This window comes from Felis catus, chromosome B3 (genome assembly GCF_018350175.1).
Source record: "Felis catus isolate Fca126 chromosome B3, F.catus_Fca126_mat1.0, whole genome shotgun sequence".
NCBI classification, from domain to species: domain Eukaryota; kingdom Metazoa; phylum Chordata; class Mammalia; order Carnivora; family Felidae; genus Felis; species Felis catus.
This window is the reverse complement of record NC_058373.1, coordinates 138,790,580-138,816,302: the sequence shown is the minus strand read 5'-3', so window position 1 is coordinate 138,816,302 and position 25,723 is coordinate 138,790,580. Positions and strand designations below refer to the sequence as shown.

At 41.6% G+C, this 25,723-nt stretch overlaps 1 protein-coding gene across 8 annotated transcripts; it reads right to left on the bottom strand.

Moving 5' to 3' along the window:
- On the bottom strand, window positions 1–25,634 carry GSKIP (GSK3B interacting protein). Of its 8 annotated transcripts, XM_045060490.1 has the most exons (6): window positions 25,224–25,525; window positions 8,902–8,962; window positions 8,035–8,196; window positions 4,833–4,932; window positions 3,861–4,119; window positions 1–1,724 (listed from the first exon to the last, which is right to left on the bottom strand). In XM_045060490.1, the coding sequence occupies exons 5-6, from the start codon at window positions 4,116–4,118 to the stop codon at window positions 1,563–1,565; spliced, it is 420 nt and encodes a 139-aa protein (XP_044916425.1). In that variant the 5' UTR covers window position 4,119; window positions 4,833–4,932; window positions 8,035–8,196; window positions 8,902–8,962; window positions 25,224–25,525; the 3' UTR covers window positions 1–1,562. The 8 variants fall into 8 exon arrangements, with proteins under 8 accessions (XP_044916425.1, XP_023111782.1, XP_006933156.1 ...); XM_023256014.2 differs by lacking the exons at window positions 4,833–4,932; window positions 25,224–25,525 and adding an exon at window positions 25,540–25,631; XM_006933094.5 differs by lacking the exon at window positions 4,833–4,932 and having other exon boundaries at window positions 8,011–8,196.
- Window positions 25,635–25,723: the final 89 nt, after the last annotated feature.

The following is a 25,723-nucleotide window of genomic DNA, read 5'->3' as shown; positions in this document are numbered from 1 at the left end:
TCAGAATGAGTAAACAGAATTTTATTCAAACTTTACAAATCTCCTTTACATTTATTTAGCCTGAGAGTAAGCGTGAGAAAATCCGACCTGCAGTTGGACTTCACTGCCCAAACAGTTAGCATCTGAAAATAAAGTTGTGAATGAACACGCATTTAGCAAACATAGTTAGAGCCTTGCGGTGACCTTTGACAACGAATACTGATACAAACCAAACTTCAATCTGGTCTACATGACCTTCAGAGCCTAAAGGTACCTATTGCCTAATCATGATTCAAAAAGGTCCGCAGATGACAAATTACGAAGGTGCGTCCAGATGCAGAATGTAGTTCAACATTTCCACAGCTGCTGCTTTAGATTGCTACTAAAAAGTCGACTCCCCGATCCTTCGTATCCCACGTGTACTTGAAACCACGTAGCAGCATGGCACAGTTTATTTTTTATAAATATTAGTACCTGTAATCAAATATAAAAACCGAGTCTCCCTCTTTTAAATATTAAGCTTCTGAATGTTCCACTCATCCTTTGGTTTCAAACCCACACGATGCACTCACATTACATTCAGATTTAGCATGGAGACGGCACACTGTGCATCTGTTGGGAAAGGGCGGGGGGTGGGGGGAGCTGCGGGAATACCAGAGCACTGCATTAGAGAAAGCAAACGTAGAAGCAAAAATACTTTCTGAATATATACTGTACATTATGTAAACAAACATTCATAATAAGAATCAACACAGGCCAAAATATTGTCTTCTAGGACATCAGAATCTTCATCCTTTTCAATCACACACACACTGAAGATGTTTTTTTGTTAAGAAAAATGGAGCCTGTTCCTATATTTGCTTATGTGCTTCAATATCTTGGAAACAAGTGATTACTACATTCATTTGCTAACGGTTTGTCCTCTTAGTTGGCTGGCTGTTGCAAACAAGGAATACAGAACTATCATTTCAGTACCTGTTTTCCATTTAATACTAGCGAAGTAATATATATAATTAATTCCTCTTTATCAGTCCATATTAGTAATATAAATAGATTAGGTGAAGCAGTGAATTCCAAAATTTGTGCAGGGGAAACTAGTTGATAATTTGTTTCCGATAAGGCTAGTAGCAAAATAATTACTACAAAGTCAGTCCAAGCTAGTAGCAGACCCCCGATTCAGCAAGCTGAATCAAAGTCTGAAGTTAGGTCATTTTAATTCCTGTCTATTACTGTGCAAACCTAGAATTTCCTATGTAAAAGACAGTGCTGGCAGCATTGAAATCCTGAAACAACAGAATGAAATACTGATTAGGTTTTGAAACGCAGAGATACTATATGAAGAAATTTGAAGGTCTTAATGATGGTGTCACAGCAATGGCCTCAGGATTCCCTTAATGAATCCAAAACTAAGAAAGAGAATCCATTAGTCAATAATAATATGAGTCAAAAGCCTAAATTTGAAGCAAGAAATGATAGACCTAAAACCAAAGATACGTTTTCCACTATGACAGTATGTAAGAATTTCAAGCTTTATGTCAACATTTTGTACCAGCAGCAGCCCCCTCTAGAAGGAAAAAGCTTAGTCATGACTGTCCATCCCTTTTCAAAGCTTCCAGTCTTTGAAGGAGTGCGTTTCCAAATGCTTCCCGGTAGGCAGGGCTGAGGGTATCCAGCAAAGAGTAGACTGTTTCATGATAGGGGGTGTGTAAGTGATCGTCCACTTGGTCAAAAGCATAACCTACCACCTACAAGAGAAACGCAACAGTGAATTAAAGAACCAGACTTCATCTCGGTACAGAAAGCAAAAACCAACTGTTTACACAGGCCATTCCCCAACGACATGATTTCTCAATCAATAGTCAGAATATGCAGATTTCTTTTTTAAGTTTTACTTCATCTTATTTGAGAGACAGAGACAGTGTGATGGGGGAGGGGCAGAGAGAGGGAGGGAGAGTATCTCAAGCAGGCTCCGCGCTGTCAGCACAGAGTGCGATGCAGGGCTCGATTTCACGAAACTGAGATCATGATCCGAGCTGAAACCAAGAGTTGGACGCTTAACCGACTGAGCCACCTGGGTGCCCCTAGAATATGCATATTTTTAATCAGGCTGAAACATGGGAACACCACCAGCTTTAAAATGCCCTCTTTATCACTCTTTTCTCAAAATGTAAAAGTTTAATTTACCTACTCCTGATCTTAAAAAGGAATGTAAAAAGCTACACAGAACCAGTATTTCATTTTCATAGATTGGAACGTCCTTCTACTTAATCCCACATATTAAGGATCATTAATTAAAGGCACATCATAGATAATATATATATCAGTCCATATTTTAAAGATTTACAAAATTATTTTTCACTTATTCCTTTTTCAAAATGTTTTAAAAGATCTTATCTTTAAAGAATCTCTATTGATCATGCTTTACAATTAGTTACATTACTAGTTTAACGTTATAAGCACGTTACTTATCTGTCAGGGAAACACGTGCTCAGCCCTGTGAGATACAAGGGAATGCTATTCTGTGTGTGCGTTGTCTTTAAACACAATGAGAGCTTTTTTCCCCAACAAGATGAATCCGGGTTCACGAGCACAGGGTAGGGGGAAATCAATTTAGTTTTTGTTGACTTGACCAAAGCGTGTGAATTCCATATATGAACTCTAATTTTTTATGGCATCTACTCAAGTCATAGAAGATGCAAGTTTATGTTGGAAGTGGCACTGTTTTTGCTTTAAATGAAAGGCAGAGGCAGGCATCTACAGACGACGAGTCACCCCTCTTCAGAACCGCTGGGCCGCAGCACCGTCTGCTTGGATTACAGTTCCGTTTGCCCCTCTCTTCCTCGCTAGACGGTCGTTTTCCTAGTGGATGGGGATCATGTCTTACTCATGGTTTGATTTTCAATTCCTGACACAGGACAGCTGCTCAGTAACTTAACTGAGTGAAAGTGCAAAAACAAATATTTGGATACCTATGTGCCAGGTTTGTAAGTGATCTAGACCTTTCTGCAAGCTATTCATATAATCATCCCCCCATCCTCTTTAGTTTTCTTACCCCTTCCTTCCTTCCTTTTCTAGTCTCTAGGTTATAAAGAAGCAAGGACTCAGAGAGGCAGAATGACTCACCCAAGAAGACTCAAATTCACACTGGGTTCTCACTCTGATCAGAATCCTTCCTACCTTCACACCATCACCTTGGAATTAATCCATGTAAGATCACATTAATTTATGCAGGGTCATGTATCTCTACTTTTCATTTGCCTATTTCTGTTTTTTTTTTTTTGTTTTTTTTTTTTAAGTTTATTTATTTATTGAGGGAGCGAGCGAGCGAACATGTGAGCAGTGAGCAGGGGAGGGGCAGAGAGAGTGAGAGGGAGAGAGAGAGTCCCAAGCAGGCTCCACGCGCAGCACAGAGCCTAATGCAGACTTCAATCCCACGACCCTGGGATCATGACCTGAGCCGAAATCAAGAGTCAGATGCTCAACAGACTGAGCCACCCAGGGGCCCCAGAAGAGACATTTTATGAGAGGTGGGAAAAGGTCCTCTTAACACAATGATTGCAAAACTCATCCAGTGTAGAGAATGCTTGATTTTGGCGGGCATATTTAGCTACAGACAAGAAATAAGTTACTTTGGGGGGGTGATAATCAAAGCAAAGTAACACTCTGCAAATCAAATGGTTTTTCTTTTTCAAAAAATCCAATTTCCCCATGTTGACCCAAAGACTTTAGAATCAGTAAGAATTCATAGGGAAAAAAGTTTCCTTACAAAAATCTTGAAACTGCTGAGTGTCCTCAGTTAACACCCCTCCCGCTCCCCGACCCCTAAAACGGTAAAGACGGCAATAAATTTTTTTTTTTCCCTAAAAAGAAAGGTGACTTACCCTGAGCCCTGCTTCAGTCAGCTCCAGGCAGTATCTGTTCCTCTCTCTTGTTTCCACATTGATATAGGCCACATCATCTGCACAGCGCAAGTTTTTTGAGACAAACATGTTGTTAACAGCAAAGAGAACATCGTTGACAACTGCTTCAGCTTCTAGCTTCATATCTTTCATATCAGCTTCTTCAAAACCATTAAGCTGCGCATCTTCTTCAAATCCTGACATGCTACTTAGCTCCATGGGATTACAGTCTGTTTCCATTCTGCAAAGAAGCAGATATAAAACGTGTTTACAGACGGACATGCCAAATATTATTGTTTGATGAAAAGTAGCTACGGCCCAATAGAAAACAGTAATGAATTAGTAACAACTTTTAGGGAAAATACTGTCTAAAACCATTTTTGGGGGGCGCCGGGGTGGCTCAGTCGGTTAAGCGTCCGACTTCGGCTCAGGTCATGATCTCACGGTTCGTGGGTTCGAGCCCCGCGTGGGGCTGTGTGCTGACAGCTCAGAGCCTGGAGCCTGCTTTGGATTCTGTGTCTTCCCCTCTCTCTGCCCCTCCCCCTCTCGCTCTCTGTCTCTCAAAAATGAATAAATGTTAAAAAAATTTAAAACCATTTTTGATTGTTTTTCACAGACACGTACAGATTTTCCAAAAAAAAAAAAAAAAAAAAAGACCTAGGTTTTCCACTCCTCCCCCACAGTGACACTAATTCAGAATATTAGCTTTTAGCTATTTCAAACAATGTCTCAATAAAAATCCTAGTACATTCTTCTTTCTAATGTGTAATTATTTTTCTAGTGTAGGTATTTAAAATTGGAATTGCTGAGTCAAAGTGTGTGCTCATTTTACCTTTCAACAGACTGCTGATTCACCTTCAAAAAACAGGCTGTACTCGTTTATACCCTGTGAATAGAATACGAGGGACTATACTCTTTTTCACTACCCTCTTGACAATCTTTTCTAATATTTACCCATTTGAGAGGCAGAGTGAGGCCTCAGTGAGTATATATTTTTTCGATTAAACATCTTTCTGAATATTTACAGGGTATTCTTAGTTCCGAGGTCATACAGCTGTAAAAAACAGAAATGGAAATGAACTCAGCTCGTCTCTGAAATCAGAATACAAATTCTGACCTACTACACTACACTACTCTCAATAGCTCCTTTTATGACTTTTGGATTTGGGGTTTTAAGAAGGCCTTCCCCATCCGATGATCACATTTTAAAAACCTCTTAAGCACTCTTCCGGCTCTCATTCTCTGTATGTGTAGTTAATTCTCTGATCCAGCTGGAATTTATTTTGTGTAGCTTTATTTTTGAAATGGATGGCTTACTGTCCCAACAACATTTATTGCATGACTCATGTTTTCACCATTTCTTTGAACTGATCCAAAGATTATAATTTGAAAAATATTATTTCTCAGGCGAACTCAATCCAACATTACTGCCGGCTGCTATGTAGTTCTAGCTTCTCTTCTGTGACTGGGGTAGCAGTGAGCATTGTTAAAATTTGAAATACACAAATGAGGAAAGTTAATGAATGTCAGATTGCGTTGGAACGTAGGGAGGCTTCTTTAGAAGGAAATATGGTTTCTTTTTACCCGCAGGCTTTAAAAGTCAGTTAAGATTTCATTTCTCTGAGCTAGAATAAGCATCCATTGTCCTGAATATAGTATGATTGATTCTCCAACTTGTCATGAATATTTGTATAATTTTTCTACTATCGTAAAAATTCCAGCTCTTTTTCTACAGGTACCTCAATTGTGGATGTCAGAAATGATAATCATCACATGAAAAAGATGTTTATGTGAGAAATCTTGACGAGCTTTTAAAGCAAGAGTCTAATTCATTGTAATTAGGACTTTACTAATGGAGAAAGATGAAGAATCCAACAGCAGAATGAAGACATCCTCACAGGTCAATAAAGTTAGTCATCCAACTGTTCTGTAATAATTATCACCAGTGGACAAAAAAGACACAACTTTCCTAACTACAATCTTTTAGAAGAGTTTTTCCTAGAATGTCTTTACATGATGCATAAAATAGACATGTTCAGAACTGCTGGTGATGATATGTATACATGAAACGATATTGAAGCAGTATTCAAGATATTACAATTTTATCTTTTGTTGTTTTTAACAGGTTCTTGCTTATCAGTACACTTTCCTTTTCCTAACAACACTTCCTTCTCCTACTGAGTCAGGTAACCAAGCAACATGAGTGAGACTGACTCCAGTCCTGGCTAAAGACTGTCCTAATCAATGCATGAATTCTTTCCAGTCACTTCAATCCAGAACAGTTTGAGCGCACAGCCCCAGTTGTTCCCGGTGGCCATCCTGACACAGGAAACTAGCCCAAGCATGATCCTGACAGTGGGGAAGAACAGAGATAAGAGATACAGAGGGAAGTGGGGCCAAAGTCCTGACAGCTGTCCGACCTTCACATTTTCAGTTATTGAATCCAACAATTTCCCATTCTTTACAGGCAACTGAAAGCATCCTAACTGATATACAAGTCTACCCAAAATGAAAAGCAGTGACCTAGCTTGTCAACGGTTTTTTATATTTATTTGTTATTTATTTGGGGGTGGGGGGAAGGGGCCCAGAGGGAGAGACAGAGAAAGAGAATCCCACGCAGGCTCCATGCTAAGCATGTGGGGCTCAATCCCACGAACCGTGAGATCATGACCTGAGCTGAAATCAAGAGTTGGATGCTAAACTGACTGAACCACCCAGGTGTCCCTAGCTCTTCACTGGTTTTATAAAAGTAAAGAGATTTTAAAAATGGGGCCTTCGGATCGAGTCTTGCGAGCCTTGCACCGGGCTCCGCACTGACAGCATGGAGACTGTTTGGGATTCTCTTTCTCCCTCTCTTTTCGCCCCCACCTTGTGCATGCATGTGCTCTTTCTCAAAATAAATAAACTTTAAAAAAATAAAAAATTAAACTCTGATATTTTTGTGCCCGTCACGCAGAAAGTGCCTAATAAAAGCTCTGTAAAACATGAATAGAAGTATGCATCTGTATTAGCTTCCTATTGCTAATGTAACAAATTACCGCAAATCTAGTGGCTTAAAACAACACGTTTCTTTTCCTACAATTCTGAAGGAGAGAAATCTAAAATCCAGGTATCAGCAGGGATGCAATACTTCTGGAACCTTCAAAGGAGAATCTGTTTTCTTGTCTTTTCTAGCTTCTAGAAGTTGGCGGTATTCCTTGGCTCATGGTCCTCTCCTGTACCTTCAGAACACATCACTCCACCCTCCGGTTCTGCAGTGACACCTTCCTTTCCTGACTCTTGACATGGGCACCCCTCTTACAAGGAGCCTTGTACTTACACTGGGCCTACCTGGACAATCAAGGATATGTCCCAGACCCACGGCCCTAGAGTTAATCAAACCTGCCAACTTCCTTTTATCATGTAAGGTAACATACTCAGTTTCTGGAGATTAAAACACAGACATCTTTGGGGGCCATTATTCTGTCCACCACAGTGTCTGTACCCTATTGGCAGGAAAGGAGTGTATGAAGACAGTCAAAGAGACTTCATTTTCTGACTTTCTTTTTTGGAAGTTATAATTTATTTTTAATACACACACTGGATGGGCAATGTAAAGTACTAGGCAGTTTACGTGGTTCTCTTAAAAGAAGGCTCAGAGCACCTGCCAAGCTCAGTGCTTTCTTTGGAAAGGTTCCTTAATTACAGGCTCACGCTTTGTACTCTGTCACTCCAGGACCGTGATCACAGCAAAATACTGGGGATGGTGTTTCAATTCTTTAATTGAACCATCTCAAGGCTGACAAGGGGTTTATAAAGTATCCTGAGTCAAGAGCTCTGTCCAACTACTGGACTCCGGATGGCGAGTGGCCTATCCAAACAGATCCTCTCATGAGGAGATTGAACACAGAGCCAAAAAACAGGAAGTCGGTTGGTGGGGACAGTGCAGGAGCTACAGCAGAGAGACCAGGGAGCAATAGGGTGGCTTTATCACTGGGACACTAAGGAAATGGTTTCTACATTTCTGATTACGCATTCCAGGAACAAAAATACTTTGAGCAGACACCTTGGTATATGTCTACCTAGACACATATTCTACTACAATTAAAATATTACAAACACACAAATATGAATTTAAACTATTTTCTCTTACTTCTCAATGGATTATCTCGTGTACCTGGCTGTGGAGGCCTGCACCACACAGGATGAGGGGATGCATGTCCGTTTCGGTGAAGGGACACTACTGGGATTACTACTGACACCTTGGAGCTGCAGTCTGGTTACCAGAATGGTTCTCTCATCAGTATGAGAATCTGGTAAAAATCTTTGGTTTCCCTTTCTGCAGGCAAAACAATTTATCATCATATAACAAATTCTAGACCCGACAGAACTTTGTGCAATGACAGAAACATTCTTTATCAGCACAGAATACAATAGCTACCAGCAAGCTTGGTTAGAGTGACTGAGGAACTGAATTTCAAATTTTATTTCATTTTCATTCATCTAAGTTTAAATAGGGGTTCCTGTAGCAGACAGCACAGGTAGAGACCTTTGTGAATACTCATGAGTAAAATGATTAACATGATTAACTGAGTTTATACTATGGTTGAAAAAAATTAGTAGATAGAAAAGTACTAAAGGAAACTTATTTTATATAGGAGTAGCAAGATTTAGAAATACATGTCAGAAAAAACATTTTGAATCTTAGCTACCCTATGGAGGGTAATTAACCATTTTGTTTCAAATGGTAAAAAGTAATGAATTATTTTTACGTTTTGTGATCTTGTCAATTTAGACTCTACGTTTATTAACTGAATATCGTAATCCACTGTGCATCTATATACCCAGCATTTTTCTAAGCATTAGAATACTAATTAGAGGTTTCTACTGGTAGCTTAGTTTGGGAAATAAGACAAGCACATGAAATACGTACATAAATATTAACGCTACGCACATGCATCATAATTATAACCTAAGAAATGTACTTAATCGTGAGTGGCAGATAATTAGAGAAAGCAATGTTTTTGTCCTTTTACAAACTTACCACTAAACTTGTACGAACTTGGGCTGGTCACGTAACCTCACTGGACTCATGGTTTTCTCACCTATAAAATAAGGGAAATAGACAAATTCTTTACTGCTCTTGAGAGCTCTGACATTCTGTGATCTATGATGCAATTGTCATTTATGATGCGGCTTGACTTTGACTCACGGAACGGGTCAGTCAAAGCTGGTCTCGAATGAGCACAGATGAAATTATGGGTAAAGCAGAAAGAACCTTAGAGCTGTGAAGAATTCTTCATAGCGAACAGAGCATAAGCAAAAATCTGCATGGGGTGTGGCAGGAATTCTGAGGAGACTAGTCTAACTAGTCTAACACAAGGACAATGTTAGGAGAGTAATAATAGATACAGATGGCCCAATCTGATGGGTGCCGATACCCAGACAGGAAGATTTGATTTTGATATAATAGTTTTAAGCTTTGAGAATGGTAATAACAACGTCTTTATATTTAAAGTGGGTTCCTTTTAGGCAGCATATAGTTTGGTCCTGCCTTTTTATCCAATCTGACAATCTTTACCTTTTAATCGTAGTGTTTAGACCACTTATATTTAACATTACTATAATTAGAGATATGGTTATTATTTACATTGTTTTTTCTTTATGCGATTTATACTCTCTTCCCTTTTCCTTCTTTTTCTGCCTACTTTTGGACTGACCACTTTTTAGGATTCTATTTTATATCATTTGGTGGCTTATTAACTAGAACTCTTTGTGTGTTTTTAGTGGTTACTTTACTCTATACATCTTTAATTATCATCATCTACCTTCAACCTTGAAGTGACATACCACTTCATGTACAGTATAAGAACTTTACAAGAGTATACTATGTAGCCTTTGTGCTATTTTTGTCTTATTTTACTTCTACATGTCAGAAACTTGATAGTACATACTACTTTTGTTTTAAACAGTCAATAATTTTTCAGAGTTTAGATAATAAGAAAACAAGTATTTTATATTTAACCAGATAGTTACATCTCTGGTGTTTTGCATTCCTTCCTGTTTGTCTACATTTGTGTCTATGATTTGTATCATATTTCTCTGCCTGAACATTTCCTTTAACATTCCTGTAGTGCAGACCCACTGTTAATAAATTCTTTCAGCTTTTATTTAAGTAAGTCTTCCTTTCACCTTCATTTTTCAAAGATAGTTTTGCCGGGTATAGAATCCTAGGTTAACAGGGCTCCCCCCCCCCCTCCCCTGCCTTTCTATTTTCTTGCTTACGTGATTTCCTATGAGAAATCTAATGTCACTGTTATCTCTGTTCCTCTTGGTGTAGTTTTCCTTATTTCTTTTACTTGGAGTTCACTGAGTCTCTTGCATCTGTGGGTTTATATAGTTTTTATAACAAATTTGGAAAAATTTGGAAATTCTTTTTTTTAAGTTTTTATTTATTTGAGAGAGTGTGTGAGCATGCATGAGCGGGGGAGGGGCAAAGAGAGGGAGAGAGTGAATCCCAAGCAGGCTCTGCACTATCAGGGCAGAGACAAGCACAGGGCTTCAACTCACAAATCATGAGATCATGGCCTGAGCTAAAACCAAGAGTTGGATGTTCAACCGAATGAACCACCCAGGTGTCCCTTGGCCATTATTTCTTCAAACATTGATCTGTTCCTCCCCTCTTCAGGGATGCCACAACTTAATAAACATTAGTCTAAGTGAAGATGTCCTACTCCTTTTTTCATGTTTTTAGTCTCTTTCTCTTTGTGTTTCACTTTGAAGAGCTTTTATTGCTATGTCTTCAAATTCACGAATCTTTTCTTTTGCTGTATCCAATCTCTTCAACTTGAGTCTTAAAAAAAATACCTAGTTTCCATGTCTCTGCTTAATTTGTTCAGTCTTTTCTCTAGATTTTTATTTTTTTTTTTATTTAAAAAAATTTTTTTTCAACGTTTATTTATTTTTGGGACAGAGAGAGACAGAGCATGAACGGGGGAAGGGCAGAGTGAGAGGGAGACACAGAATCGGAAACAGGCTCCAGGCTCTGAGCCATCAGCCCAGAGCCCGACGCGGGGCTCGAACTCACAGCGAGATCTTAACCGACTGCGCCACCCAGGCGCCCCATTCTCTAGCTTTTTAAACATATGAAATAGAGTTTTAATGTCCCTGTCTACTGATTTGCTATTTCTGGGTTAATTTCAACTTATAGATTTTTCTTACTATAGGTTGTAAACCTAGAGTATACCTGCTTTGCATGCCTGGTAATTTTTTATTGGATGCCAGACAATGTGTATTTTACCTTGTATGGTCTTGGCTATTTTAATACTCCTATAATTATTATTGAGCATTCTTCTGGGGTATAGTTATCTGGAAACAGCTTGGTCCTTTCGGGTCTTGCTTTTAGACTTTTCAAGGCAGTATCAAAGCTACACTTCACTTCTGGTTAATTTTGACACAACTATAGAGTCAAAAACCTTTCTGAACATTCTGATGTCCTAGGGATTATGAGGTTTTCCATTAAGGGTGATAGGAACAGGTACATCCCTGGTCCTGTCTGAGTTCTGAAAAGTCCTCTAATTCTTTTGGGTAGTTTCCTCACACCTACGTGTTGATCAGCACTCAGCTGCAGGCCGGAGAAGGATCCTCTGTGTATTTCTTGCTTTCTGTGAAGTTCTCTACTTTCTAGTATTCCCCCCTAGCTGGCTTCGCCTTTCTGAACTCCTAGCTCCATATCCTCAGTTAAGGGAAGGGAGACTGCTGGGCTCCACACGGGCTTCTTCTCCTGGTGCCATGGCTAGAAATTCTCTTGAGGCAGTAAGCTGGGGCAATGGGCTCATCTCATTTTCTTTTTTTTAATATTTATTTATTTTTGAGACAGAGAGACAGAGTATGAGCGGGGGAGGGGCAGAGAAGAGGAGACACAGAATCTGAAGTAGGTTCTAGTCTCTGAGCTGTCAGCACAGAGCCCGAGATCATGACCTTGAGCCGAAGTCGGCCACTTAACTGACTGAGCCACCCAGGCGCCCCTGGGCTCATCTCATTTGCATCTTGCCTCTCAGGGATCAGTGTTCTTCATTGTCTGATGCCCTAAGTCTTAAAAGCCTTTTTCTCCCATATATTTTTGCCCACTTTCTCACTGTTTCAGATAGAAGGGGAAATCTGGGCCCTGTCCCTCTGCCTTCACTACAAGTGCATATCCCAGTAGCCAGTTTTGAGCTAACTTCGTGATCTTATTTCTCAGTTTTTCTTTCAGTGATTTTGGACAATCCCATATATATATATATATATATATATATATATATATATATATATTTTTTTTTTTTTTTTTTTTTTTTTTTTTTTTTAAAGGTTTAAAGTAATCTCTACACCAAACATGGGGGCTCACACTCATGACCCCAAGGTCAAGAGTCGTACTGTCCAGCAACCAAGCCAACCAGGCACTCCTTTCCCATATTACTTTGGATCAGCTTTACCACCTTGCCAGTTCCTTCATGAATGAATTAAATACATTACACAAATTTGAGTACAGTTGACACACGATGTTAGTCTCAGGTATGTAACTTAATGACTTGACAAGTTCATACGTTAACGCCGTGTTCACCCCGAGTGTGGCTACCACCTGTCCTGTTACACAGCTATTACAACATCATTAACTATTTCTTAGACTGTGCCTTCTATTCTCATGACTCACTCTATGGACTTAAATACATTTCTGACACATGCTTACTGAGTTTGTATGAGACTCATGTTTCAACCTTAAAAACCATTGTATTTTGACACTGCAGGTGACCCTTGAACAACATGGGTTTGATATGCATAGTTCCACTTACATGCAGATTTTTAAAATAATGTACTATAAATCTATTTTCTCTTCTTTGTGACTTATTTAGTAATGTCTTTTCTCTACTGATTGTTAAAAATAAAGCACATAATGCATGCCACATACAAAATATATGTTAACTGTTCATATCATTGGTATGACTTCAGGTCAACAGTAGGCTATTGGTTCAGAGTTTGGGGAGTCAAAAGTTATATCTGGACTTTCAACTACATGGGGGTTGGTGCCTGCATTTTTCAAAGTTGAGCTGTACTTTCAGACTTTTAATTCTTCAAAATTCAGCTCAGACACACTTATTTGAGGATTCTGTATCTGATCTCAAGAGAGAGTAAATCACTACGTCCTTCTTCCTTTGCATCAGTATTGCTGCAAGTTTTCATACTTCATTGCAAATCAGGGTCCGTGATGTCTACATCATCGGCACATCTCCCATAAGGCAGATCTTTACTGAATGTATATATATTTATATATACGTATGTATACACACACACACACACATATATGTATATATATACATATGTATACGTGTGTGTGTGTGTGTATATACTTAAGTTTATTTATTTATAATCTCTACACCCAGTGTGGGGCTCGAACTCACAATCCCGAGATCAAGAGTCACACACTCCACTGACTAAGCCAGACAGGTGCTTCTCACTGAATATTTTCCGAATGAATAAACCAAAGAAAAAACTCTAACTCTCTGCTTCTCAAGCTGTGATACTTGGCCCTGTGACAAGGGGCATACAAAGCCACCAGATAAATACTGTAGACATTCCCCTCAAATACACGTCACTGTTATAGTAACAGTATTAGGTAGCACGATGCAAAATTGCCTAGAACTTTAAAGCACATGGAGGTCTTAGGCCATATCCTCTTCAGGTTATGCCTCCATACCCCTAGAGTTTGCTTCTGATAAAAATATTTGAGTGAAAAATAAAAGAAACACTGCTCTAATCTTAGAAATTAACTCAAAAGGCTTAAAATTCCAGGCACTGGATCTACCTAGGGGTATAAAATTAATGAGCAGAGGTGGAAGCTAGTAGAAGGGTAGCAGGTTAGTATCGAGTTAGACCTCTCTAAGTCTTTATATCTCCTCCCACTGCAGTTAGGATACTGTGTTTTGCAAACAGCCAAGGTAATTCTTGATAGCTCTTACTCCATCTGGTGGTATGGTTTTGGAGCTCTGGTAGTGTTTTTGGAAGATGCAGGAAACTGGTTATCAAGATATTGATTACTAAGGCCTTTATTCCCAACCTCTTAACTTTTTATCTTCTACTTTTTCTATGGCAAAAAGGAAATATATTATGTTTGCAATAAGACAAACCTGGTTTGGAAACATGATATATTGGGAAGTACAAGGTATAGAAGCGGAAACATTCTTCTTAGAGAAGCCAAGCTGTCAACTCAAGATAGTTAAAGTAACTGGTAGCTTGAGAAGTTGTTTTTTTTTTTTTTTAATTTTTTTTTTCAACGTTTATTTATTTTTGGGACAGAGAGAGACACAGCATGAACGGGGGAGGGGCAGAGAGAGGGAGACACAGAATCGGAAACAGGCTCCAGGCTCTGAGCCATCAGCCCAGAGCCTGACGCGGGACTCGAACTCCCGGACCGCGAGATCGTGACCTGGCTGAAGTCGAACGCTTAACCAACTGCGCCACCCAGGCGCCCCAGCTTGAGAGGTTTGAATTTATCTGCACTTCAAACAAGTGTTTTGAAAGTAAAGATGAATAAAGTTGATTCATTATAATTAGCAACATTCAGGAATCAGCCAAAGCTAGTTTAATCTTCGTTTTCTGTTAACACATAACATTTTGTGTGTTTTCTAAGATATATGTGTGTTTTGAAATTAAAATCAGAATCATTTATAGTATTACAAATATACAGAATTTTATTAAAAAATGTTTTTAATGTTTGTTTATTTTTGAGAGAGAGAGAGAGAGAGACAGAGAGACAGAAAGCAAGTAGAGGAGGGACAGAGAGAGAGGGCGACACAGAATCTAAAGCAGTCACCAGGCTCTGAGCTGTCAGCACAGAGCCCGAAGCGGAACTCGAATTCCAGAACCATGAGATCGTGACCTGAGTTGGACACTTAACCGACTGAGCCACCCAGGCACCCCCATGGTATTTGCAATTCAAATGAAAATGGCCTATTTTTCCATTTGTACACTGATTTATAAAATTACTCTGCACCCCATTTCCAACAATGGCAGAGACACAGATACACAACTGAGTAATAACGAATCAAGCCAACAGAATTGTACGGTACTTTTGCTGATTATGGAGGGAGCTAACAGTGAAGAAATATACAGATAGCATTAATTTGAGAGGCCTTTTAAACTGCAAATAAGCAGAGAAGATGGTGGCACAGGAGGACGCTGGGCTCACCGCGGTCTGCTGATCGCCTAGATTCCACCCACATTGGCCTAAATAACCCAGAAAACCTGCAGAAGACTAGCAGAACGGACTCTCCGGAGCCAGGCGCAGACGAGAAGCCCACGGAAGAGGGTAGGAAGGGCGGAGAGGCAGCGCGTGCTACACGGACTGGCGGGAGGGAGCCGGGGCGGTGGAGGGGCAGCCCGCCTGGCCAGGCAGAGCCCCCCAGTCTGGCCTGCAAAAGCGGAGGGGCCGGCCTAAGTGAGTTCTGACAGCCAGCGGGACTTAACATCTGAAATGTTAAAAGTCAACAGCTCTACTCAGAGAGTGGGAGGGCAAGAGGACACTGGGAGGGAGAAGTGTTGAGCCCCAGAAGACAGAGCTCAGCTAGGCGGGGAACAAAGACGCTGGCCAGCGCCATCTCCCCCTCCCATCCCCCAGCCGAAATCCCAAAGGGAACCAGTTCCCGTCACTGACCTTGCTTGCACGGCGCAAACACCCAACACTGTGCTTCTGTGGATCCATCCCTCCGAGGGGTCTGCCTCCCTCCCAGGGCTGCAGGGCCCCCCCCTCAGGGGACCACCGAGGGCAAAGCAAGCTGAGTCTGCCCCTCCTGCCCCTGTGCACCTTGCGGATCCACCCCGGCTAATACGCCACATCCCATCAAAGCAGCACCACAAGCCTGGCAGTGTGCAAGTAGCCCAGACAGGGGCCACACCACTCCGCAGTGAGTCCTGCCCCTGGGAGAGGGGAAGATAAGGTAGACACCAGTCCGACTGTGGCCCCAGCGGTGGGCTGGGGACAGACATCGGGTCTGACTGAGGCCTGCCCACCAACACAAGTTACTCCGGACCACAGGGGAAGTGCCCTGCAGTTCCGCTGCCCCAGGGACTATCCAAAATGACGAAACAGAAGAACTCTCCTCAAAAGAAACTCCAGGCAGTAGTGACAACTAACGAATTGATCAAAAACGATTTAAGCAATATAACAGAACAAGAATTTAGAATTAATTGCTGGGCTTGAAAAAAGTATAGACAGCAGAGAATCTATTGCTACAGAGATCAAGGGACTAAGAAACAGTCATGAGGAACTAAAAAATGCTATAAATGAGGGGCAAAATAAAATGGATGCGACCACAGCTGGGACTGAAGAGGCAGAGGAGAGAATAGGTGAATTAGAAGATAAAATTATGGAGACAAAGAGGAAGCTGAGAAAGAGAGAGAAAAAAATACAAGAGTATGAGGGGAGAATTAGAGAACTAAGTGATGCAATCAAATGGAACAATATCCGTATAATAGGAATTCCAGAAGAGGAAGAGAGAGAGAAAGGGGCTGAAGGTGTACTTGAACAAATCATAGCTGAGAACTTCCCTGATCTGGGGAAGGAAAAAGGCATTGAAATCCAAGAGGCACAGAGAACTCCCTTGAGACATAACTTCAATCGATCTTCTGCATGACATAGCATAGTGAAACTGGCAAAATACAAGGATAAAGAGAAAATTCTAAAAGCAGCTAGGGATAAACACACTCTAACATATAAAGGGAGACCGATAAGACTAGTGACAGATTTATCTACTGAAACTTGGCAGGCCAGAAAGGAATGGCAGGAAATCTTCAATGTGATGAGCAGAAAAAATATGCAGCCGAGAATCCTTTATCCAGCAAGTCTGTCATTTAGAATAGAAGGAGAGATAAAGGTCTTCCCAAACAAACAAAAACTGAAGGAATTCATCACCAGTAAACCAGCCCTACAAGAGATCCTAAGGGGGATTCTGTGAGTGAAATGTTACAAGGACCACAAAGTACCAGAGACATCACTACAAGCATGGAACCTACATACATCACAATGACCCTAAACCCATATCTTTCTATAATAACACCAAATGTAAATAGACTAAATGCTCCAACCAAAAGACATAGGGTATCGGAATGGATAAAAAAACAAGACCCATCTATTTGCTGTCTACAAGAGACTCATTTTAGACCTGAGGACACCTTCAGATTGAAAGTGAGGGGATGGAGAACTACCTATCATGCTACTAGAAGTCAAAAGAAAGCTGGAGTAGCCATACTTATACCAGACAAACTAGACTTTAAATTAAAGGCTGTAACAAGAGGTGAAGAAGGGCATTATATAATAATTACAGGGTCTATCCATCAGGAAGAGCTAACAATTATAAATGTCTATGCCCCGAATACGGAAGCCCCCAAACATATAAAACAATTAATCACAAACATAAGCAACGTTATTGATAAGAATGTGGTAACTGCAGGGGACTTTAATACTCCACTTACAACAAGAATAGATCATCTAGACACAATAAAGAAACAAGGGCCCTGAATGATACATTGGATCATATGGACTTGACAGATAAATTTAGAACTCTGCATCCCAAAGCAACAGAATATACTTTCTTCTCAAGTGCACATGGAACATTTTCCAAAATAGATAACATACTGGGTCACAAAACAGCCCTTCAGAAGTATACAAGAATTGAGATCATACCATGCACACTTTCAGACCACAATGCTATGAAGCTTGAAATCAACCGCAGGAAAAAGTCTGGAAAACCTCCAAAACCATGGAGGTTAAAGAACACCCTACTAAAGGATGAATGGGTCACCCAGGCAATTGAGAAGGTATTAAAAAAATATATGGAAACAAATGAAAATGAAAATACAACAATCCAAACGCCTTGGGATGCAGAGAAGGCAGTCCTGAGAGGAAAATACATTGCAATCCAGGCCTATCTCAAGAAACAAGAAAAATCCCAAATACAAAATCTAACAGCACACATAAAGGAAACAGAAGCAGAACAGCAAAGACACCCTAAACCCAGCAGAAGAAGAGAAATAATAAAGATCAGAGCAGAAATAAACAATATCGAATCTAAAAAAAGTGTAGAGCAGATAAATGAAACCAAGAGTTGGTTTTTTGAAAAAATAAACAAAATTGATAAACCTCTAATCAGGCTTCTCAAAAAGAAAAGGGAGATGACCCAAATAGATAAAATCATGACTGAAAATAGAATTATTACAACCAATCCCTCAGAAATAAAAGCAATTATCAGGGAATACTATGAAAAATTATATGTCAACAAACTGGACAACCTGGAAGAAATGGACAAATTCCTAAGCACCCACACACTTCCAAAACTCAAACAGGAAGAAATAGAAAACTTGAACAGACCCATAACCAGTGAAGAAATGGAATCAGTTATCAAAAATCTCCCAACAAATAAGAGTCCAGGACCAGATGGCTTCCCGGGGGAATTCTACCAGACATGTAAAGCAGAGATAATACCTATCCTTCTCAAGCTGTTCCAAAAAATAAAGGGAAGGAAAGGAAAACTTCCAGTCTCATTCTATGAAGCCAGCATTACTTTGATTCCTAAACCAGACAGAGACCCAGCAAAAAAAGAGAACTATAGGCCAATATCCCTGGTGAATATGGATGCAAAAATTCTCAATAAGATACTAGCAAATCGAATTCAACAGCATATAAAAAGAATTATTCATGATCAAGAGGGATTCATTCCTGGGCTACAGGGCTGGTTCACCCTTCGCAAATCTATCAATGTGATACATCACACTAATAAAAGAAAAGATAAGAACCATATGATCCTGTCAATTGATGCAGAAAAAGCATTTGACAAAATTCAGCATCCTTTCTTAATAAAAACCCTCGAGAAAGTCAGGATAGAAGGAACATACTTTAACATCATAAAAGCCATTTATGAAAAGCCCACAGCTAATATCATCCTCAATGGGGAAAAACTGAGAGCTTTCTCCCTGAGATCAGGAGCACGACAGGGATGTCCACTCTCACCACTGTTGTTTAACACAGTGTTGGAAGTTCTAGCATCAGCAATCAGACAACAAAAGGAAATCAAAGGCATCAAAATTGGCAAAGATGAAGTCAAGCTTTCATTTTGCAGATGACATGATATTATACATGGAAAACCTGACAGACTCCACCAAAAGTCTGCTAGAACTGATACATGAATTCAGCAAAGTTGCAGGATACAAAATCAATGTACAGAAATCAGTTGCATTCTTATACACTAATAATGAAGCAACAGAAAGACAAAAAAACTGATCCCATTCACAATTCCATCAAGAATCGTAAAATACCTAGGAATAAACCTAACCAAAGATGTAAAATATCTGTATGCTGAAAACTATAGACAGCTTATGAAGAAAACTGAAGAAGATATAAAGAAAAGGAAAAACATGGGGCGCCTGGGTGGCGCAGTCGGTTAAGCGTCCGACTTCAACCAGGTCATGATCTCGCGGTCCGTGAGTTCGAGCCCCGCGTCGGGCTCTGGGCTGATGGCTCGGAGCCTGGAGCCTGTTTCCGATTCTGTGTCTCCCTCTCTCTCTGCCCCTCCCCCATTCATGCTCTGTCTCTCTCTGTCCCAAAAATAAATAAACGTTGAAAAAAAAAAATTAAAAAAAAAAAATAAATAAAAAAAAGAAAAGGAAAAACATTCCGTGCTCATGGATTGGAAGAATATTGTTAAAATGTCAATACTACCCAAAGCTATCTACACATTCAATGCAATCCCAATCAAAACTGTACTAGCATTCTCCTCGAAGCTAGAAATTTGTATGGAATCACAAAAGGCCCCGAAGAGCCAAAGTAATTTTGAAGAAGAAGACCAAAGCAGGAGGCATCACAATCCCAGACTTTAGCCTCTACTACAAAGCTGTAATCATCAAGACAGCATGGTATTGGCACAAACACAGACACACAGACCAATGGAATAGAATAGAAACCTCAGAATTAGACCCACAAAAGTATGGCCAACTAATCTTTGACAAAGCAGGAAAGAATATCCAATGGAAAAAAGACAGTCTCTTTAACAAATGGTGCTGGGTGAACTGGACAGCAACATGAAGAAGGATGAAACTAGACCACATTCTTACACCATTCACAAATTATAAATTCAAAATGGATAAAGGACCTGAATGTGAGACAGGAAACCATCAAAACCCTAGAGGAGAAAGCAGGAAAAAAACCTCTCTGACCTCAGCCGCAGCAATTTCTTACTTGACACGTCTCCAAAGGCAAGGGAATTAAAAGCAAAACTGAACTATTGGGACCTCACGAAGATAAAAAGCTTCTGCACTGCAAAAGAAACAATCAACAAAACTAAAAGGCAGCCAACAGAATGGGAAAAGATATTTGCAAATGACATATCAGACAAAGGACTAGTATCCAAAATCTATAAAGAGCTCACCAAACTCCACACCCGAAAAACAAATAATCCAGTGAAGAAATGGGCAGAAAACATGAATAGACACTTCTCTAAAGAAGACATCCGGATGGCCAACAGGCACATGAAAAGATGCTCAACATTGCTCCTCATCAGGGAAATACAAATCAAAACCACACTGAGATACCATCGCACGCCAGTCAGAGTGGCTAAAATGAACAAATCAGGAGACTACAGATGCTGGCGAGGATGCGGAGAAACGGGAACCCTCTTGCACTGTTGGTGGGAATGCAGACTGGTGCAGCTGCTCTGGAAAACAGTGTGGAAGTTCTTCAAAAAATTATAAATAGATCTACCCTATGACCCAGCAATAGCACTGCTAGGAATTTACTCGAGGGATACAGGCAGGAGTGCTGATGCATAGGGGCACTTGTACCCCAATGTTTATAGCAGCACTTTCAACAAGAGCCAAATTATGGAAAGAGCCTAAAAGTCCATCAACTGATGAATGGATAAAGAAGTTGTGGTTTATATATACAATGGAATACTAGTTGGCAATGAGAAAGAATTAAATATGCCCTTTTGTAGCAATGTGGATGGAACTGGAGAGTGTTATGCTAAGTGAAATAAGTCATACAGAGAAAGACAGATACCATATGTTTTCACTCTTATGTGAATCCTGAGAAACTTAACAGAAGACCATGAGGGAGGGGAAGAAGAAAAAAAAAAAAAAAAAGAGGTTAGAGAGGGAGGGAGCCAAAATATAAGAGACTCTTAAAAACTGAGAACAGGGGCGCCTGGGTGGCTCAGTCCATTAAGTCTCCAACTTTGGCTCAGGGCATGATCTCACGGCTTGTGAGTTCGAGCCCCATGTCAGGCTCTGTGATGACAGCTCAGAGCCTGGAGCCTGCTTCAGATTCTGTCTCACTCTCTCTCTGCCCTTTCCCTGCTCATACTCTGTCTCTGTCTCTCTCTCTCTGAAAAACAAATAAACATTAAAAAAAACTTAAAAAAAAACTGAGAACAAACAGGGTTGATGGGGTGTGGGAGGGAGGGGAGGTGGGTGATGGGCATTGAGAAGGGCACCTGTTGGGATGAGCACTGGGTGTTGTATGGAAACCAACTGGACAATAAAGTTCATATTAAAAAAAAACTGTAGGGACGCCTGGGTGGCGCAGTCGGTTAAGCGTCCGACTTCAGTCAGGTCACGATCTCGCGGTCCGTGAGTTCGAGACCCGCGTCGGGCTCTGGGCTGATGGCTCAGAGCCTGGAGCCTGTTTCCGATTCTGTGTCTCCCTCTCTCTCTGCCCCTCCCCCGTTCATGCTCTGTCTCTCTCTGTCCCAAAAATAAATAAACATTGAAAAAAAAATTAAAAAAAAATAAAACTGTAAATAAGCATCAGCACTATACCCCCATAAACAACCTTTCCTTCAAAACCAGAAATTACAAATGAAATTCTAAGAAAAGTCTCAAATACCAAACGCTTAAAATAAAAATCCTCCCAGCATTAGTTTGTTTCCATGTAATCCTCTAGGTTATGCAGAGGATTTGGTCTACACTTAATATAAAGTACAGTATAAGCAACATAAGAGAAATCAATATCCAAAGAGATATAAAATAGAAAACCTCTCTGCTTTCCATTTCAACTCTGAATTGGCTCTCTACCAGGTTCTGAGCAATATTCCATCACCAGCACCTTCAAAAAATTGGAATACCTTACTGGTGCTATCAGTTATTCTGGTAGATTGTGTCACCTTGTATAAAGTTTCCAAAATCATTCCTTATAACATCTTACACCAATTATTTAGGAACAAGCTCTTACTTCGTCCGTTGGTATATCTTTGTGCTATGTTAGTGTTTTGGAGGATTTATGAACTGGTTACCAAGGTATTCATCACTAAGTTGTTCATTCTCTACTTAATTTAGTAGGCTTTGCTGCGTTTCAACACAAATTTACAGCATCAAAGAGCTGAAAAAAGACTGTGGATTTGTCCTTGATGACAAAACACAGTGCATACATACGGCATAAAAGAATAGAGGCGGCATGATTTCAAGAGCAGTATATGGAGTTCATATTTTCACTTTGAGAGTTTGACATTGCAAAAGTCCACAGAGGGCTGGAACGCAGTATCTTAATCATGATTACTTTTATTTGGTTTTCAGCCTGGCAAATCCTCTCAACATGGACAAGAAGTGGCCAGTATGGTGCAGTGGTTAAAGGGCCTTGAAAAGGGCAGCAGTCTGAGCTCTGCCACTTCCTCTCAGACTTGGGGCAAGATACTTGAATCTCTCTAGTCACACAGTCCTTCCTGTCTAAACAGAGCTAACCACAGCCCCTACCTAGAGGGATACCACAAGTACTAAATGAGTGAGTTTATGGAAAGTGCTTAGCATGGTGCTAAGCCCAGGAAATACTGTCAATTATTATATATTAAAAAGATAGCTAAAGACCTGACCCTGAAACTCAAGCCACTTAACTCTGAGTTTGGTCCTCTTCACACCATGTAAAGTGCCGAGGCCGTTGCTGTCGTGTACAACTCCCAGGACCATGCGATGTGGGAGCCCTACGGCCAATAATCCTACCTCAAGTGCAAGTCTCAAAAGGCCAAGAGCATTTCATCCGCTTTCCTTTTGCTTCACACATTAACACGGATTTCTCTGAAGGATGTACGTAGCTCTGGTCTACAGCTTCTAACCTGTCACTTCAAAGCCTTTTACAGAATTCTTAAAAAGTTGACAGTGTTCAGTTGACGGTGTTTCTTCACTTTCCTCATTTAATTAGCACTAGGTGTTAACATTTTGCAATGATGAAAACACGAAAATAGCACTGGGATTACGGTGAGTTCATACCCTATTTGAGCTAAAGGTGTAATAATGCTATGTCCTAAGCCTTAACATTTATGCTGACTTTCTCCTAGAAAACATAGCATGCACAAGGCTCAAAGGGAGCATGTAAGTTGTAAAATCTTTACTGATGGAAATTTCAGGTGTTTCACGGACAGCCTGAAGGCAATTCTGTATTCCAAAAGAAGGCACATGTCACTCGGACTTGAAAGAAGTCAACTGTATCCATTTGTCAAAAGTCCAGTTCAAATCTTCCACGGCCTATTCTGATTGCCAGCCAGATGAGATCTCACTTTTTCATCACTTTGTTTATACTCTTTTTATGGCAAACATAATCATCATTCGTACACACATCTTACTTATCATCTTCAAAATACACCCAGAAACTAACTGCTACTTACTACCTTTACCACTACTACTCTAGTCCAAGCTACTGCCTTCTGTTGCTTGGACTACTGCAATACCTCTCTCTAACTGGTCCGGCTTTTTCTCCTTCGGTCCTCCCACCTCCAGAACGCAGTTAGCATGACCCTGCGGAAAATTAGGCCAGCTTGTGTCATTCCTCTTCTCTAACCCATTCACCCACCCCGAGTAAAAGGCCAAAGTCCTCATGGGGCTCTGTAAGACTGCCTACTCTCTAGCCCCAGCTTCAACTCCCCTTCATTCATCCCCTGATGTTCTCTGAACTCACCGAGCATGCCCTTGCCATAGGGTCTGCACCTGCTGTTCCCCTGCCCCCGGAAACAACTCTTCCAGGTATCCCCATGCCTTGCTTCCCCGTTTTCTGTCTCCTTTAAAACATCACCTTATTGGGGTACCTGGGTGGCTCAGGTCACGGTTTTGCGTTCTGTGAGTTCTAGCCCCCCCCCCCCCCCCCGGCCCCCGTAGGGCTCTGTGCTGACAGCTAGGAGCCTGCAGCCTGTTTTGTATTCTGTCTTCCTCCCTCTCTCCGCCTTTCCCCCGCTCATGATCTCTCTCTTGCTTTCAAAAATAAATTAAAAAGAAAATATTAAAAAAAAAAAAACAACCCACCATCTTATTAAATAAGACAGGCCTTCTCTCACCCCTCTACGTAAAAGTGGTAAATCTCTTCCTTCTTCATTATATCGCTTTATGTTTTTTCTATAGCACTTACCGGCACAGGGCATATGATACACTATTTAATTACTGTTTCCCTTCCTTTCAGTGAAATGTGAAGCTCCATGAGGTCAGACACTTAATCCGTTCACTGCTGTATCCCCAGCACCGAGAACAGTCCCTGGCACATAGCACTCAATAAATCAATACTCACTGAAGACAGTAATGGCCCTTTCACTCTAGAACACAAACTCCTTGGATTCTTTTCTACCTTTTCCACATCACCAACTGCGGAGACCTAGATTTCATGGACCCTTAACGAATGTTTTTGAATGAATGAAGAGCAAGGGGAATGAAGTTACTGAGGATGCTTGGGACAAGTCTACAAAGGAGGGGAACCAACAATCCAAGCAACTACGTATACCAGAGAACACTCTGGTTCTCAAATGAAAAGGTGGTTGTGGAAAGGGTTTTTTCCGCTTTCTCATCTGTCAACACTTCCGGGCTGTCTCGGTGTTTCTAAGGCATTTGTGGAACTTACCCACACATCGGTGAAATCTCCTTAAACCGGTCGTCTTCATTCGCTATCCCTAATGAAACCGTAGTGTATCGCGGCTCTGTTTAGGTTCGCCCCCAATTTCAAGCTCGGCTAGTCTGGATCCTAACCCCGGGCATCTGGCCTCCAGGACACCGAACACCCGCACGCAGGCCTTTCGGGGGGGGGGCGGGGGTTGATCAAGTTAACGGCCGGCTCGGCCTCTGCAGGAGTTTCCCCCCAAATGAAGGCAGAAATACGATTGCGCAGATTCCCAGAGCAGCACAAGTACTTCGCCCAGGTTTCGGCGGGGTCCGGAGGCTCTGGCATCGGTCAGAGAAAGCAGTTCTGCCCACAGATGCCTCCCAAACTCAAGTTTCCCGGTCGCCGGTGCAGCACACCCCGCACGAAGGCAGCGCTCTGGAAACTGCCAGCCGCTAAGCCAAACAGTACCGAGGACGAAGCTTGGGAAACAATACCTGAAAGAGGCGGGGGACGCATAACTTGCTGACAATGGGCACCGGTCCATACCGGGGGCGGGAAGGACGTGGAGGTGCTGCAGCCCTTCCCGTGGGGCCCGCGGAGCTCGGAGCGCCCGTTTCCGGGGTCGGGGTCCCGGGTGACCGCACGGCCCAGGCCAAACGCACCCTCAGACCCCTGTCAACGCGGCCACCCGGCCCCTTCCGCCGTCGCCCCCCACGGCCCGGCCCGCTGAGTCCCGCTCGCAGGGCCCCAGGGCGGCCCCGAGCCCCTCTCGGCGGCCGCCCGTCCGCATCCGGCCCCGCGACAGCTCACCTGCGCGCGCCCGGCGTCCTCCTCTTCCTCCCTCCCGGGGCTTCTGGAGCGGCCCCGCGGCGCCGTCCCGCCTCCCGCCCTCGCCCCGCCCCCTCGGAGCCGGAACCGCTCCCTTCAGGGCCCTTCTCCCCGCCTCCTTAGCCCTAGTGTGGCGTCACTTCCGCCAGCGACCGGCGGCGCGCAG